This window comes from Drosophila subpulchrella, chromosome 3L, assembly GCF_014743375.2.
Source record: "Drosophila subpulchrella strain 33 F10 #4 breed RU33 chromosome 3L, RU_Dsub_v1.1 Primary Assembly, whole genome shotgun sequence".
Classification (NCBI taxonomy): domain Eukaryota; kingdom Metazoa; phylum Arthropoda; class Insecta; order Diptera; family Drosophilidae; genus Drosophila; species Drosophila subpulchrella.
The window spans coordinates 22,022,891-22,040,316 of record NC_050612.1 but is presented as its reverse complement, the minus strand read 5'-3'; the positions used below and the strand labels follow the sequence as shown (position 1 = coordinate 22,040,316).

The following is a 17,426-nucleotide window of genomic DNA, read 5'->3' as shown; positions in this document are numbered from 1 at the left end:
ACTTGAAGAGCGTGTTCGTCGAAGCTTTTCCACCCGAAAGCTATGGCAACGAAGGCGAAAAGCTTGGCCGTAGCTCACTCGAATGTTCAGTTCTCAAAAAAAACTCAACCCGTGCGGTGCGAGAAGCGCGTGCTGCTCGAAAACCAACCCCAAGAATAATAAAAACAATCACAATCCACACACTAAGCTAAGGATAATTGCAAAACAGGATAATTACAGACCTCGAACAAGGGAGAATAATTCCAGGAGATACACATATACCTAAAACCACAAATCAAAAACAAAATGCCAGCGGAAAAATCAATATACGATCCTAATCCGGCCATCAGCCAAAATGCCTACATATCCAGCTTCGAGGAGTACCAGAAGTTCTACCAGGAGTCGCTGGACAACCCGGCCGAGTTCTGGTCCCGTGTGGCCAAGCAGTTCCACTGGGAGACGCCCGCCGATCCGGAGAAGTTCCTACAATACAACTTCAACATCTCCAAGGGACCCATTTCGATCAAATGGATGGAGGGTGCCTCCACCAATCTGTGCTACAACCTCCTGGATCGCAACGTTAGGAATGGTCTGGGCGATCAAATCGCCTATTACTGGTGAGTCTGGCTGGCAATCCTCGCCCACTTTCCCACTGGGTGGCGTAGGTCGCATGAAAACAAAAGTTTTGGGTGGCAGGATTATTGATTTTTCGTGTGGTTACGAAACTCTCGCCTTGTGACGTACCAAGGTGGGTTCTTCTTGGGCAGGATTCACTGCGCAGGCACCATACTCAGAACAGATGATACCACTCCTTTTGCACATTTTACACATATATCTGTATAGGGATGCCACTCAAGGGCACAATCTTACCTTTGGCATCGATTTTGGGCAGGAGCTATCCTTTTATTTTCTTTGTGCCCAGCTAATTGAAGCTATTATTTTTGTTTTGATTGCGCACAATTGGTTTAATCGTTTGCATGGTAAATGTGACAGTGAGTCTAAAGACTCATGATTAATTCCATTTTGGGTGCTTTTTGGATTTTTTTTACTACGTATTGGCTAAGCACTCTGGGTCAATGTCAGGGTCAGTCTTCGTTCCTCGAGACGACCCTCATAACAGGGTGACCCGGCCAAGTTTACGCTTGGTATTTCTTTGTTTATTTATTCAGTTCAGTATATGGTTAATATCGATTAACAATTAACCGGTTAGGGGAAAATTATTTTAATTACTTTAAATAAGTTTAAAGGCAGGGATTAGCATTTTATATACATTTAATTCATAGAATAAAGTTTGGTTTGATTAAAAAATTCTTAATTGATGTTTTACACGTATTTATGTAATTTAGAAGTTGTACTATTAATTATTTTAGGCTAAACTGCTTTTTTGTTGCCAACACTTGTCAATAGCTTTTATATATTTCCTTTGTTCTTAAATATAAAGCAAAGTAATAACATAAAGTCAGCTAAAGGTCATTACCCTTTGTTAAAGCCTTAATACAAAAAAGTTTTTTTTTAATTGTATATATAAAATAAAAGGCCAGATATTGTACCTTAAAATCATTTGTAAAAATTTTTTAATTACTGAAATACTATTTTTACGCTTTACTTGTTTGTTTCGTATTTTGAAAAGTACAAGTTTTCCAACTGCCTCTAAGGTTCAATATCCCTTTTTCCATCTGCCTTATCTGAAGTCTGTTCCTAACTCATCTCCGCGCCATTTGTTTGTTTCTCCACACGAGACACTCGTTCGTAGCGAAAAGTTAACAATCAAAGCAAATATTAAATAATGACTTCACCCACTATATAGGTTCCTCCCACTATAAAACTACAGACTACGTTGATTACGATTAAACAACAGACACTCCTTTTCGCTGATTAGCTACCGAGGAACCCAGTACTATATATTACCTTATGGGGTTCTCAAGTGCCCACTCAGAACGCAATTAAATTGAGTTCCCTAGATGAAATAAGTATTTTGTTTTGGTTGCGCTTGAAGATTCGCTTTATTTTGAGACCCAAAGTTCACCGAGCCATCCGTCAGGGCGAAAAAAAAGCACAATGTTAAACAAATGTTAATGCTAATGAGCTTATCTCGGGGTTATCACTTAAAGGGGCGGGTTAGGGTGCGGGACGGGTCTGCCGGAGGAAATGCAAATGAAAGTCAGGTAATTGAAAGGCAATTACAAGGTCATCACTGGTTGGTTCCCATTCAGCCTCAAAGTTACGAGGGCCCATCTATTCTGGGCTATTTTCCGCTTTAGTGGGAATTATTTAATCCCAGCGCACAATCTGTCCCCACTTTCCTTAGATAAGATAAAGAGCGGGACACAAACCAAAAAGACAGAAAAACCTTGCACGTAATGAGTAATAATTAACACTTTTCGAACGGCCGTTTCAGATAATTTTATTGCAAACCAAAGCAAAACAAAATCTTAAAAATTATATGCCCCAGTTTTATAGCACAGATAGGTGTTGCGAAACGGAAAAGTTGTTGAAAAGTTTAACAACTTGTTTTCAGATTTTCAAACATCTGGTACATTACTTACAATTTCAAGGAACGTTTTCAAATATAATTCTGCTTTTGAAACAACACTTTCTAAACCGATTCGAACTCAAGTGGTTTGTACCTTGGTACCGGAATAACCGTTTCGAACTCAACCGATTTACGCAAACGGTTTTTAATTTCGAGAGTCGCCAGCAACAAAATTAAATCGAATTAAACGCACGAAAGCCTGAGCGAAAGCCGAGCAATATTAGGTAAGCGATTTGACAATGCGCGCAAATTGTTTATTCAAATTGATGGAAGCGCGTCTTTGCGTTAAGCATTTTGCTATTTCTTTCGACTGTTTTTTTTTCGGTTTCTGTGTCAGCGTGACAGCGTCTGGGCAAAAGGTGGAGGAAACGGTAGAATACATAGATATAGAGAAGTTAAGTAAAAGTACCCTAAACATAATATTGCTAAATTTCCAGTAACAACCAACAGTTTTAGCTGCACTGGGCGTCTAAAAAATCACGCGATCACATCGTCTGATTCACTCACAACCAATTAGAGAGCCACTCCGCTCCACTCACGCACCCGCAGACAGACAAGGACAGAGATAATAGAACAAAATAAAAACAATAAAAGAATGGTCTTACTTGCGAAAGAAAGAGCGAAGAGAACCAACAAACTATATGTTAATGCTGCCTAGGCACTTCTTGACTTTCCGCCCTTATCAGTTTTTCCACAAAAACAGGTTGCCAAGCCCTTCTCTGTAAATTATGCAAAAAGCGGTCTTAACAACAATCAGAGATCCACGAAACCGTTAAAAACAAATAAACGATCTTAAGATAAACAGGAGATCAGCACATCGTACGATAATGTCTTTCAAACTGTAGGGCCCGGGCAGACACAGAGACGCGAAAGAAAGGGAGGGAAGAAAGCACTGTAAAAAATTAAGATGTGTTTTCTATTCTAAAAAAAGTATAGATTAGAATCGTGAAATATAATATATTTTATACTTTCTTTTTAGCACATACGAACAGTTTAAATATAATATAATGTAATTTATGGCATACACAAAAGTTCCAATGCTTACAAAAAATTCCATGCTTTATAAAAAACATTTTGAAGGTCAATTGAGTGCTAGAAAAAATCTATTTATAAAAATGTTGTTAATCATGTTTTGCCCGATTAGAATGATTACATTGTAAATCAATTTTAATATCGTTAGAACTGTCTCTATAAGGTTTCGTTTTTCGAAGCTTGTTTTTGTAAAAACAAAAATTTTTTGAAACAATATTTCGATTATAGATCGTCAAACAAAAAGTCGTTTTGGAAACCTTTTTGTGGAGATAGTGTATGTATTATATAAAACTTGATTTGTCTTTTGAAAGGTTAAACATTTTACAAAGAAACCAATATTTTTGTTCAGTGCTGGTACGGAACCAAAAACATTCGATGCGATTTATACGACACGCGAGTCAACAGCTGATGGTATTGTTATTAAGATAAGTTGCTTGGTGCTTAATGTTTTTGCTGTAGTTTTTATGCCATAGCTCATAATTTGTTTTCGGCAGACTCGAGTGCTGTTTTGTGGCTGTTTTTAGCATATTTTCTGATTTCTGATAAGCCGGAGACGGCCACGCGTCTTCCCGTGGTCAAGAGGTGAACGGTGAATGGTACGGCGGGACGGTCGGTGCATGAGGTGTTTCCAAGGCGGCATGGAAAATTTCTTGTCTGGCGATCCGGCGACGAGATTAGGCGGCAAGTGGCCCGATTACGTCTCCAAATTGGAAATTAATACACTCGACGGGACGCGTCGCGCCACATTTTTCCCACCAATTTCGGTTAGTCATGCGGAGGCGGAGGAGCCACTAAGTGCTCATGGCTTTGATAAGTGGAGAGGACGTCCGCAAACACGAACACTTGGCCTTGACTGTGAGCTGTCGCCGGCTGATTAAGATTTCGGCACAGTTTGGCATTCACCTTTCTTTAGAAAAGTTTTGGAGCTTTATGGGTAATTCCATCCCCAAAACAGAAGTGCCCTAATCAGATATCGTTATTGTAGAAATCGAAACTACCTTTGATAAGTAAAAGACTTAAGGCTTAATAACATTTATTGTTATTGATATACAATACAATTTCTTAACACCAGAATAATATTACAAAAGGTTTGAATTTGATAACTTAAAAATTAAACATTTATTAACAAAGTACATATAAACAGTAAGTTTTCTTTTAAAAATAGTACTATAAGCCAGTTATTTTGAATGCTATACATTTTCCCAGTTATGTTCGACGATATTAAATGCCAGTATTCATTTCGAATAATTTCCGGGATTTTTTAATTAAAAGTTCTCATTTTGGGTACCAGTTTTAGTATAGGTTCAAAAATAATTATGAGTAAGCCCGGTATACTGAATGTTACAAAAAACAGTTCGAGTCACAAACGGTTTATTTTCAATGCGTATTTTGTTTAATTATACCATCTTACTAATTGACAAGTACAAGTACAAACGCGTATTTCGTTCAAGTGGAATAACATTTCACGAGTGTTGATGGCCCATTCGAATCACCCGAATCGGACCAAAGCAACCCCACTCGGCAATCATCACCCCTTTTAGGGTGAACTTTGGACATTTCGGCCTAGTCAGCAATACCAAAATAACCCCCAAAAAACGTCACGATGAGAGCTTTGTTCGGACTGCTTTCTGCATTTCTGTTGGTAATATTTTGGCGGTGACTGAAATAAAAGCCGTTTTATTGCCGGCTAATTCTAGTTCTTATCGCAGGTGACGGACAGCTGGCGATGATTTACACTCCCCATTGTGCCCTACCGATTGCGTTGTCTATCTACCCAGCCCACCTGTCGCTTTTTTGCTGTTTTGTAGTCCAGTTAGTTTAATATTAATTTTCCTGTTGCTAATCTGCCTTGACCTTCAAAACTGCCATGGAAATTGCTTTCCCTATTACTTTTCCAGGTTTCGTGTCTGTCCATCGACAATCGCGAATGTTTATATCCGTTTTGGGTGCTGAAATCATTCACGATTTAGCTCGGTCACGATTTTTGTTTACCCATTCAAAGCTTCCAAAGCTCTGACAAGTTTTACATACTGTTTCGTGTTAAATTTCTAAATTCATTCATTTAATAGCACAATTAGGGAAATGTTGACAGTGCCTTAGATTTGTATTCAAATTGAAGAAATTCTTCAATTTTGTCGGAGTCTTCCAATATACTTGGAATATGAAACTTCATTTAATTTCTTTCAGTTAAATTTTGACTGTACTTACCTTTTGATAATTTATTTGTTCTAAGTCCACACATTGTTATTGCCTAGTGTAGTCAGTCAAACACTTTTTGCAGCTGTTGTATATAAAATTATGTCGGTTATTGGCATTGGCTTCTGTTGCCAAGTTCAGAACAAAAAGGGAAAGGCATACCAAGAACCCACACAAGCATACAATTGTACAATGCTAAAATATATAGTATTAAGTAAAAACAACAGCGGTTAAAGTAGTAGAACTGCTGGGCTACATTATATTTATGATCTTTATATAGCAAATGCTTTAAAAACGCGTTTTTTAATTTGAATTAAACATGATATGCGGAAGAATTTTCCATGCAATTCACTTAAGCATGGTTGTGCTGTTAAATTGCCACATTTTAAATATGAGATAATTTACAATTACAAAATTGCTATTATTTTTACCGCAACTATAAGAGATAACTTTGAAATTAGGTGACTATTTGAATGCAAAGAATCGAATTAAGTTTCCTAGGGCAATTAGGAAGCCTCGCATTACAGTAAGTGATCCAATTGTGGTTGGTATAATTAGCCCAATTGTGGAACACCCGGTACGTGGACACCCATTTGAGAACGCCACCGGCGCGTGCTCGATGTAAATACTATAGAAGTAATACTGAGTATATAATCCAATGTGTTTCCTCATGGTCGTTTTCCTTTTTTTTTGCCATTGTTCCAGGGAGGGCAACCACCCCGACGATTATTCCCGTGGCCTCACCTATCGCAAGTTGCTGGAGGAGGTGTGCCGCTTCGCCAATGTGCTGAAGGACCATGGAATCCGCAAGGGCGACCGTGTGTCCATCTACATGCCGATGATTCTGGAGCTGCCCATCGCGATGTTGGCCTGTGCCCGCATTGGAGCCGTGCACTCGATCGTTTTCGCCGGATTCTCGCCGGATTCCCTGTCGGAGCGGATGTTCGACTGCAAGGCTAAGCTGCTGATTACGGCCGATGGAGCCTGGCGTGGCGAGAAGCCTCTGTACTTGAAGGCCCTGTGCGACACGGCCTTGGAGAAGGTCGAGGAGATGGGCCACTCGGTGGAGAAGTGCATAGTTGTGTCGCATTTAAAGCGCGTGACTCCCTGCCAGCCGGACCATGTCGAGGAGGAGATCCCATGGACCGATGACCGGGATTACTGGTGGCACGAGGAGATGGAGGACAAGGAGCCGGCCTGCTATCCCGAGTGGATGGATGCCGAGGATCCGCTGTTCATGCTCTACACCAGTGGCTCCACTGGCAAGCCCAAGGGCGTGCTCCACACCACCGCCGGATATCTGCTGTATGCGGCCACCACGTTCAAGATCGTTTTTGACTACAAGCCAGGTGACATCTACTGGTGCACCGCCGATGTGGGCTGGATCACGGGACACACCTACGTGGTGTACGGACCACTGGCCAATGGTGCCACTTCAGTGATTGTAAGTGTCTGATTAGATCAAACAAAGAATGGATTTATGACTAATTGTCTTTAATACGTCTTCTAGTTTGAGGGCACTCCATTCTTCCCTGGAAACGATCGGTACTGGAGTGTCATTGACAAATATAAGGTCACCCAGTTCTACACAGCCCCCACGGCCATCCGTGCCCTCATGAAGTACGGCGAGGGACCCGTGCTCAAGCACAACCTGAGCGGACTCAAGTAGGTGTCTTATAATAATGAGTAATAGTTAGTCATACCTAATAGTTTGTTATCAAACAAACGCCTTTAGATCTGATTAAACCTCAGAAAACAAGTTTAATCTAAACGTTACTTTCCAATTCCAATCTTACTGAGAGTTAGTCTTTTTCAAAAGTTGTTAGAGCTAAACCTAAACGTGTTAATCATCTAAACAAGTTTATATTTTGATTAAGAATTTATATCTACTTCCATTAATATATTTAGCAAACAGAACAGAAGAATAAATTTGGAATGTTTAAAAAACATAGATCCTTATTTAGTGTAATATATTACTTATTATATGATCTCTATTTCATTGCAGAGTTTTGGGCAGCGTAGGTGAGCCCATCAATCCGGAGGCCTGGCTGTGGTACTACCGCTACATTGGAAAGGAGCAGTGCTCTATTGTGGACACTTTCTGGCAGACAGAAACCGGTGGTCATGTCATCACACCCCTGCCCGGTGCCACTCCCATGAAGCCCGGATCAGCTGTAAGTATATAAATTCAATCTAAAAACTAAACCAAAATTATAATTTGCCACATTTTTTCAGACATTCCCCTTCTTTGGCGTCAAGCCCACTTTGCTTGATGAGTGCGGTATCGAAATTAAGGGAGAGGGCGAGGGCTACTTGGTCTTCTCGCAACCTTGGCCTGGAATGATGCGCACCTTGTATAACAACCATGAACGTTTTGAGGACACCTACTTCTCAAAGTTCCCTGGCTTCTACTGCACTGGCGATGGTGAGTTTGGAAATATTCCACCTATTTGGATTGAACTTTAAATTTGGAAGACCATATTGCTAACTCTTTTATTTAATATTTGACTAACAGGTGCCCGTCGTGATGCTGATGGATATCTGTGGATCACTGGTCGTGTGGATGACATGTTGAACGTGTCCGGACATCTGATGTCCACCGCCGAGGTGGAGTCGGTCCTAACGGAGCATCCTCGTGTGGCCGAGTCCGCCGTAGTCTCCCGTCCTCATCCCGTCAAGGGCGAGTGCCTCTACTGCTTCATCACACCCAACGATAACGAGGTGTTTGACCAGAAGCTGATTTCCGACCTTAAGAAGATGGTGCGTGAGCGAATCGGACCCTTTGCCATGCCGGATGTCATCCAGAACGCTCCCGGATTGCCCAAAACTCGCTCTGGCAAAATCATGCGCCGTGTGCTGCGCAAGATCGCTGTTAACGATCGCAATGTGGGCGACACCTCAACCCTTGCCGACGAGCAAATTGTGGAGCAACTCTTCGCCAACCGGCCAGTGGAGGCCAAGTAGATGGTAGCAGATGGTCCAACTGGCAGCGGCTAGAATCCCTTTCCCAAGGCTTTCTCCGGCTTGCACTGAGCACCCCACTCTGCCACCGCATTTCTACCACTTACGTATCCCGATTACGTGTCCTGTAAATCTCCCCCTACATATATGAAATACCTATTGCTTAATGTTGGTCCCGTTCCGGGCTACGGCGTGGTTAGCACCTTCAGAAATCTACCTAGTTCGTAAGCCTAAGCGTGTGCGTAAGTAAGTCGGCTGGATGGTTTTCGATCCCAGTTACTATTCTATCGTCTATATCTTCTTGTGTATTTGCCTGTTCACCGTAGTTAACATGCTCAGCACGCACACATTTTCCAGTTCTTTTGTTTCTTCGTTGTAGTCGTAGTTTAAGTTCTCGCTAATTCGTTGTGATACAAATTTAATTATATCTTACTTATGTATGTATTTTTAGTAGAATTGATATGAGACAAAATATATACACGATTCCAGTTGTAGCCACAATTACACAGCTCACACTTTTCAGTTATATCCTTATGTTTTGTAGTCTCTCTTCATGCACCTTTTCAGATCTGAGAGGACACGCACGTAAGTCCGGAACCGATCGGGGAAATCGGTTTCTTTCCCCTCCCATTAGCGCGTAAGTTTGAGAACGATACATATCAGTGTGGCATTATGCTTGACACATTCCTACATACGATCTACATGTTAAAGAGAACCGCTCGGATATACTATATACTATATACACCATATATATGTTATACGGTCAGAAGACTTACTGCAACGAAACATATCATTGAAGTTACTGCTGCAAGCCTATGAATATTATAGAGGATTTTATTGTTAGAGCTCGTTATTTTTGGGAGATCGATCTAGACATATTCGATATTATGGATTGGCTGATAAGGGGGCACGGTGCCCAGTCTGATTGTAAAAAGATTGTTAGTTTTACAGCGATGACGAACGGAAGAATGCAATTTACATATCTATATATATATTTCTGTATATGAACGTATGTGTATAATAAAGTTTATTGTTTTAATGTGTTTGAACCTGCAAATCCCAAAGAGATCGTTTTAGTTTTTTAGATTAAATATTACAGTAAATCAAGAAACTAAGCTAACTTCGGTAAAAGCCATGTACATATATACAGAGCATTACGAAAAATTATGAAAATGAGAGCATGATTGATCTACAAGAATTCAACCAAACCGGGAGCTGTAGGACTCGTTCCGACTGATATATAACCTACAATAGAACAAAGACTTGGTAAGGTTTTTTGGGTTCGAGAACGTCTCCATCAGTGCGTTGCAACTTTCTGACTGATAACATTATACCCTTTGCAAGGGTATAGTTGATCAACTTTAGGATCTAAAGTATATCCTTAGATCACACTGGCCATGCTGTAAACTTCCGGCTCGGCCAGTCAATTCTCAACCTTTGACAAACCAGCTTAGTTGATTTTCGGCTAGGCCTTTCAACACCTTGGTGGCAGTGGAAGAACGAAGGACGATCTCCATCAAAATGGCCGACGAACAGCATCCGCCCAACAAGGAGCCGGGCCAGGATGACGCCCAGGAGAGGAACGCTGCCACGCGATTCGGGTTGGAGGACCACGAGGCCACTCAGCAGGATGCCCGGGTGACCACACTGCGACATGCCGAGGAGCGACGTGGCTCCATGGCGCCGCCCCACGACAAGCGCTCGATGTCCGTTAGGGTATCGCAAACGCGGTTGCCGGCCGAAAATGACCCAAATCGAACCAATGCTCCCGTTGGTCCCAAGCCCGCTCCGGCTCCGGCCAAGCCTTTGGATGACATTTCCTCCCGTAACTCCTTGGTGCAAGGTGCCGCTGTGGCTCCAGATCTTCCACCAAAACCACAGCGCAGCTCTGACGCCGACGCCGACGGCGAGTCCTCCGAAGTGGATAAGAAACCGGCAGCAAGAAAGTCGGAGAAAAGGGTATCATCATCATCATCCTCATCGGAGGAGCAGTTGAAGAAGGACGAAGCGAAACCCGCGCCACCTGCTGAAGAACCAGCACCACCACCACCTCCACCACAACCTCAACCGCAGCGGAAATCCATAGATTTCGCGGAGACAGAAGCGGCACCCATTCCCCCGCCGGCGCAGAGGCAGGAGGATGTGCCCATGCCGCCGCCTATGATGTCGTCCTTGCCGACAGATGATAGCAAGGAAGATGTGCAGAGCTTGAACAGCAAGCTGACCAACACGGACATCACCTTCCATCCATCGAAGGTGTTCGCCTCCAAGGGAACCAACACATCCGGCATGATCTACTCGGATGACGAGGAGGAGCAGGTGGAGGAGGATCTTCCCAAGGTGCCGGCCGAGTTCCCCGACAGTGATCTGGACACTCTGTTCCTGCTGGCCTGTCGCGAGGTGAAGAAGGCTGGCACCATTGCCCTGGCGGAGAACGAAAAGCAGCAGGAGTACACCACCAAGAAGCACACCAACGACCTGGTCACTCCCACTGACAACATAGTCGAGGAGACCTTCATCAAGGCCATCAGTACGCGCTATCCCGACCACAAGTAAGTGGGGGTTACTCAGGAAATAGTCCTCGAAGTCTTAAAAATAGACTTTGGTTTATATAAACAATTAATTTTAAAACATGCTATTTCTGGAACACTATAGATTTTTTCATACAGTCATAATTAACTTAAGTCCTAATACAAATATGGTTTTATAAGAAATATTTGTATCGAATCTATAAACGGGAAAACCTTTAATACGACTTCTTATACAAAGTCATGTTTTTAAAGTCGGTGAAGTGAACTTAAATTAACCGTCAGCAATAATAAATAGCTACAAAGATTTCGAAATTCAAACTAAAACTTGAGATGACTAAAAGGAGTTTGTTTATAAAAAAGTAATATCTTAAGTTCGTAACCTTTACCCAAATATTTTTTATATTTCCCTTGCAGTTTCATTGCCGAAGAGCGAACTTCAAAGTCGGAGACCGGAATGGTGACCCTGACAGATGACCCAACCTGGATAATCGACCCCATTGATGGCACCATGAACTATGTCCACCACTTTCCGTACTACTGCATATCGGTGGCCTATTTGGTGAACCAGGAGACTCAGTTTGGTATCATCTACAATCCGCCGATGAAGAACATGTATACAGCTCAGAAGGGAAAGGGGGCTCAACTGAATGGCGAGATGATCAGGACGACTGGACAGACCAATCTCTCCTCGGCCATGGTCCTGCAGGAGTACAGTTCGGGAGGCAATGAGACGCGCAACCAGGTGGCCCATGAGAACGCCCACCGGCTGTTGAAGAGGGCCCACGCGTGAGTATATGGTGCACTTCAAGGAAACATAATGACCCTACAAACTGATCCTATTCCAGGATGCGTTCCATTGGATCTTCCGCCATGGGTTTGGCCATGGTGGCATCTGGAGTGGCGGATGCCTATTACAACTTCGGTTTACACGTTTGGGACATGGCCGCTGGAGCTATTATAGTCACCGAGGCGGGCGGAGTGGCGATGGATCCGGCTGGAGTGGAACTGGACATCATGTCCCGAAGATGCCTGGCCGCCTCCACCGAGCACCTTGCCTTGGAGTTGGGCAGCAACCTGGAGCAGAACTATCCCTCGCCACGCGACGACGAACCGCGATCCGTGAATCCCAATGAATACGGACCCGCTGCGGAGACCAGGGACTTCACCGGCCAGACGGATTTCCCCGATTCAGAGACCCCGGACACCACGGACACCGAACAGTCCAACGAGAAGCCAGCGGCGACTGCCAACTGACCACCAGGAAGGCCAGCTGAAATTCATTTTAGTTATTTAATAAATTGACCATGCAAGGGGACAGAAATTTTAAATAAAGTTGGGCTCTATTTGGGTCTTACATATTCGAATTTAGGTAACCTGTTCCTTTTACTTCAAATGCTCATCGCTGTTCTGTTCATTTTTTGTGACATATTTGAATACCTATCTATTATATCAATATGATTTCCAATTCATATTTATTTTTTTCAAAAATGGTCTTATCTTCGGTATATGGAAGTTATTTTTTGCAAGCTCCACAAATGTAAGTTATGGAAATCCAACGAATTCTTTATATTTGAATTCCCATTTAACCCTCTAAAATTTGTATAACGGTTCGTGTCCCCGATATATAAGTAAAGTTCCTTACCAAGTACAGAATTATTTCTTGAATGATTTTATAATAACAATTCTAAACCAAGGACCTGTAAATCCAATTCGTTCCAAAAAAATTTTATCTTTCCTAATCAAAATTTTAATATTAATAAATGGTATATGAGTAAACCTGTTGCCTCCAGCCAAATCCAATCAGAGAACTATTCTGGTATTTTATTTGTATTTTCCCAGAGCTTATTGGAACAATTTAACGGTCGCGTGCCTCGGTCACTTTGTTGATAATAGTATAATTAAATTAAAACTTGATACTTTTGGATTTGTTAGCGGTTCATTGCAAATCCAGAAATCGCCAAGACAACACCACTGCAAAATGGGTGACAATGTGGACCTGGAGAAGTGCTTTGAGGTGGTCAGCAATCTGGTCTCCGAGGCTGGCAGGGTAATTAGATGAAGTGGAAAAACACTCGAGTGCTGCAAGGGCTAATGGAATTTTCCTTTTCCCCTGAAAATTTTCCCAGCTAATCGCTCGCAACAATGAGACGCGACAGGAATTCGTGATCAAGAGCAACGACATTGACCTGGTGACCCAGACGGACAAGGATGTGGAGCAGCTGCTGATGGACGGCATTCGCCGGCATTTTCCGGATCACAAGTAGGATTCATAGTAATTTTTCAGGGAACTGTTTTGAACTTTCTGTTTTTCAGGTTCATTGGCGAGGAAGAAAGCAGCGGGGAGGAGGGCGTTAAAAAGCTGACCAATGACCCCACCTGGATCATTGATCCTGTAGATGGAACAATGAACTTTGTCCACGCCTTCCCCCACTCCTGCATATCCGTGGGTCTGAAGGTGAACAAGGTCACCGAGTTGGGTCTGGTCTACAATCCCATTTTGGAGCAGCGCTTCACCGCGAGACGCGGTCATGGAGCCTTCTACAACGGGCGGAGGATCCATGTGAGTGATCAGCAGGAACTGGGCAAAGCTCTGATCACCAGTGAGTTTGGGACCACCCGGGATGAGGCCAAGATGAAGGTCGTCAACGAGAACTTCGAGAAGATGGCCAAAAGGGCGCATGGGTGAGTCATCAACTTTTTCAGGAAGAATATACTATTGTGCTTCCAAATCTATAATTTTAATGACTAACATATTTTCCTTTTAGTATAAAAAAATCTAGCTAAAATCTCTTATCATCTAAAAAGTCACTAAGGTGATTCCTTGAAGCTCCTTATCCTTATATGAACCATATACCTATATTATCTCTATTCCTATTTATAACTATGACTTTGCTGTTGCTTTAACATTATTATTCAGTATTTAAATTTTGTTATGTATTTCAGTTTACGCGTCCTGGGTTCGGCAGCCCTCAATATGGCGATGGTTGCTCTGGGAGCCGCCGATGCCAACTATGAGTTTGGCATCCATGCGTGGGATGTCTGTGCTGGGGACCTAATTGTTCGTGAGGCCGGAGGAGTGGTAATCGATCCCGCTGGCGGGGACTTCGACATTATGTCGCGAAGGGTCCTGGCAGCAGCCACTCCCCAGTTGGCGCAGGAAATAACCAAAGTGCTAACGCAGTTCTATCCATTACCTCGCGATGACTAAGCTTACAAAATCCTTAAGTAATGGCATTTAATGTACCTTTAACGACTTATAAAATGGAACTATCTAATTCCATTCCGACCTAACCATATAAAAGCATTTCAAATAACCGACCATGTACCTAACAAATAAAAAGAATACGCCTAGTCATGGATATTCCAAATAAAAAATTGATATAAACAAATAGAGGATTTGATTCGTTTTTTTTGTATACATCATCTTACTAAAAAGTTTTGTCAAAACAAAACTATCAGATAATTGCATTACTGGCGAAATAGTTTCCTACCCCCTGATAAACCTTCATATTTTTCCAGTTCTTTATCAAATCATTCAAAGACGTTTGTTTGTTTGTTTTTATGTAATTTTATTACAATCTGCGTATGTATTTCGCTTTCTAATTAGTTTTCGCAGTGTTCTTATCGTCTTTTGTTTATTTGTTATATTTTGTTTTCCGGCTTAGTGTTATGTATATGGGTTTTGTGTCTATTTCATAGTAAGTTAGTAAAGCGAGCAGGCCTCATATCTGATGCTTGTGAATGCCCTGCACTGTGAAACGGAGTGAATGGGGTTGGATTCACCGCAGACCACAGGTCATCTATCGTGGGATCTACGGGAAATAGACCTTCTGATAGATAGTACAGGGCATTGCAAGGTCGAAACTACCGACTCATCTGCGTGTTTTTGGTTCGGGTATGGATCAGTAAACAGCTAAGAAATGTCTTGCATATTGATATACGATTATTCTATATATCTGGTTGGATCTTTGCACTGTATTCGAGTAGAGCGATTAGTGGACATGTAACAAGCCATGATCGTAGGAAGTCGGCCTCCATAATGCGCTGTAACTTTTTCATCTGTAGTTGTTGAGTATTTTGGACTATCGGTAATACCATTTAAAATTTGACACATCATTGAAAAATGTAATCAAAGCTACAGTAGGTAAAAAATTGTATCTATATATTTATTACATATCTGTATATAATAGTTAGGTATAAGTTAATAATGTAATTAAAAATCTGTTGATCTTTTCGTCGTTTTTAATGCTACATTCACAAGGTTCCATTATGCGCACTGGTTTACAAAATTAACACAGAGATTTGTTGGGTTTGTGCTAGGATCGAAAATATATAGTGGTGAGGGGGCGCTTCGAGGATCGGATCGGGAGAAAGAATTGCTAGCGATGTAAGTTGCGTGTCTTCTAAGATATTGCGAATCGTAGTCTATAAATTTATGTATATAGATCTATATTGATTTCGATATTCTAGTTCAATAAGCGAAAGGTACACATGGAGCATAAAACGGCAGCCACAGCTGCCTCTACATTTAATATTTTCCTTTGTCACACTAATAAAATTTACAAAATTTTCTATATAAATTCAACAATCAATGAAGAGCTTTAGAGAAGAATCCTTTTGATTTTTACATGCACGTATTTGATATATATAGATAGGTTTAAATATATAGGTATATATATATTTTGTTCGTCCGTCTGTTGGTTTTCCTCGCTTGTTTCCATGTAAACTTAACACACAAATTTAGCACCAATCTATTCAAAAATTGATCAAACAATTTGATTGTTCCGAGTTATACAAATGAAGCCTTAAAGCACTTAACTTAGATGGTCTCTAACCCAAGGATCTTAATCGTAAGATGTCAAATGTCTGATCTTAAGTGAGAAACTGAACACTTTCAATGGAGGTGGTTGTCGCCGAAGATCTGGGTAGGATCATCGGGTAACTCAGTGGGGTGAGGGCTTTAAAATAATCAAGTCGCATCGAGTTAATGGTAAAAATTAATTTAAATTTATTTACACGCAGATACAATAAACGCATCGATCTTCAATTCGAAATGATTTAAACTAGGCATAGATCTATCATTTATCATTTTGAATATGTATATTTTTTTATCGTATGGGATATCCAACTTTTGCAAGCAATCGATGTGGGTCTCTTTTTTTTGCTTTTCGACTACGCTAGGTCCGTATCTCTAGGTGTAACGTACACATATATCCGATATCGTTTAAAGTAGTTAATATTATTTAAAAAAACCAGTATTTATCGAACTTTAACGCTCGCTCTTCAGTCGAGTTCTAAATAGATGCCTTGGATAGCTGGCCAATGGTGAATTTTCTTTTTAAATTTCGATTGGGTGTGCGGGTATGATGTGATGTGGTGTGTTCGGAGTGGAGCTTGATGAGTCAACAATGAAATAAATAATTTATGTTTGCGCATGGATATGTTCAGCGGGGAGTCCTGGTCGCTCTAACACTGCTAGTAATATGCATATAGGCTTAGTGAACTATCTCCAGTAATGCTGAGTAGACGTGTAACTGATCTCCGGCCCTCCCAATTCTCTCTATAGCTATATATAGCTACGTTGCTTAAGCCTACAAGTGGTAGAATAATTTTTGTTGCGGTTTGCTTTGCACGGCCCTGGAATCTCGCGGGGATCCATCCATCCATCCATCCATCCTACAGCTCGTCATCGGCCTTGGGGATGTCGAAGATCTCGGCGAAGAGGGGCGGCAGGCGCAGCTTGGTCCAGTTCATCCGCAGCCAGTCTAGGTGTGAGAAGTGCTTGGCCCCCAGGGACCTCAGCTCGGGTATCTTGGCCTCCAGCGCCGGCATCAGTTGCAGTGCCTGCGGGGATCCTGCCCGGGATCGCAGTATCTGGACGCGCAGTGCCTCGGCCACCAGTTCCCGGGCCCTTCCGATCACCTTGGGCTCACTGAGGCCGGCTCGATCGGAGGCCAGCAGCACCATGGCCGAGAAGAGTCCAATCTCCGTGTCACTCAGCCCATAGGCGTTCAGTGTGTTGGCAAAGTTCAGCAAGGCGTTGACAAAGTCAGACTGCAAAAGAAAGGATATATAAGAAAGTGTAACAAAATATGTAAGCAGTCTCTATCTTCATCTGCTTCAGTTATAGAATCTTAAGGTAAGGAATTTTTATTCCAACGCTAGAAACTCGTGTTCTCTTCTATCATTACGTA

General features: G+C 41.9%; 4 protein-coding genes across 5 annotated transcripts in view; 3 read left to right on the top strand and 1 right to left on the bottom strand.

Moving 5' to 3' along the window:
* The first annotated feature begins 90 nt into the window (after positions 1-90).
* LOC119555667 (acetyl-coenzyme A synthetase) lies at positions 91-9,205 on the top strand. The gene is made up of 6 exons (XM_037867274.1): positions 91-596; positions 6,446-7,184; positions 7,251-7,405; positions 7,746-7,914; positions 7,976-8,165; positions 8,256-9,205. The coding sequence occupies exons 1-6, from the start codon at positions 286-288 to the stop codon at positions 8,702-8,704; spliced, it is 2,013 nt and encodes a 670-aa protein (XP_037723202.1). The 5' UTR covers positions 91-285; the 3' UTR covers positions 8,705-9,205.
* A 165-nt stretch (positions 9,206-9,370) lies between these two features.
* Positions 9,371-12,564, top strand: LOC119555668. Its single transcript, XM_037867275.1, has 3 exons — positions 9,371-11,253; positions 11,647-12,018; positions 12,078-12,564. The coding sequence occupies exons 1-3, from the start codon at positions 10,223-10,225 to the stop codon at positions 12,484-12,486; spliced, it is 1,812 nt and encodes a 603-aa protein (XP_037723203.1). The 5' UTR covers positions 9,371-10,222; the 3' UTR covers positions 12,487-12,564.
* A 557-nt stretch (positions 12,565-13,121) lies between these two features.
* On the top strand, positions 13,122-14,585 carry LOC119555109 (inositol monophosphatase 1). The gene is made up of 4 exons (XM_037866332.1): positions 13,122-13,279; positions 13,359-13,492; positions 13,546-13,914; positions 14,176-14,585. The coding sequence occupies exons 1-4, from the start codon at positions 13,211-13,213 to the stop codon at positions 14,438-14,440; spliced, it is 837 nt and encodes a 278-aa protein (XP_037722260.1). The 5' UTR covers positions 13,122-13,210; the 3' UTR covers positions 14,441-14,585.
* Positions 14,586-14,796: 211 nt separating this feature from the next.
* Positions 14,797-17,426, bottom strand: part of LOC119553826 (ecdysone-induced protein 78C) — a 44,466-nt gene continuing 41,836 nt past the window's right edge. The window contains exon 6 of one of the 2 annotated variants that reach the window (XM_037864457.1): positions 14,797-17,286. In XM_037864457.1, the coding sequence (XP_037720385.1) occupies positions 16,909-17,286 (378 nt within the window). In that variant the 3' untranslated portion in view covers positions 14,797-16,908. The remainder of the gene's footprint in view (positions 17,287-17,426) is intronic. The other variant, XM_037864459.1, reaches the window with a different exon arrangement.

Coding starts and splice junctions, on each gene's coding strand:
- LOC119555667 (XM_037867274.1), top strand. CDS start 286: ATGCCAGCGGAAAAATCAATATACGATCCTAATCCGGCCATCAGCCAA. Junction 597..6,445: donor GATCAAATCGCCTATTACTG/GTGAGTCTGGCT, acceptor CCATTGTTCCAG/GGAGGGCAACCACCCCGACG. Junction 7,185..7,250: donor ATGGTGCCACTTCAGTGATT/GTAAGTGTCTGA, acceptor TACGTCTTCTAG/TTTGAGGGCACTCCATTCTT.
- LOC119555668 (XM_037867275.1), top strand. CDS start 10,223: ATGGCCGACGAACAGCATCCGCCCAACAAGGAGCCGGGCCAGGATGAC. Junction 11,254..11,646: donor ACGCGCTATCCCGACCACAA/GTAAGTGGGGGT, acceptor TTTCCCTTGCAG/TTTCATTGCCGAAGAGCGAA. Junction 12,019..12,077: donor CTGTTGAAGAGGGCCCACGC/GTGAGTATATGG, acceptor ATCCTATTCCAG/GATGCGTTCCATTGGATCTT.
- LOC119555109 (XM_037866332.1), top strand. CDS start 13,211: ATGGGTGACAATGTGGACCTGGAGAAGTGCTTTGAGGTGGTCAGCAAT. Junction 13,280..13,358: donor TGGTCTCCGAGGCTGGCAGG/GTAATTAGATGA, acceptor AAATTTTCCCAG/CTAATCGCTCGCAACAATGA. Junction 13,493..13,545: donor CGGCATTTTCCGGATCACAA/GTAGGATTCATA, acceptor TCTGTTTTTCAG/GTTCATTGGCGAGGAAGAAA.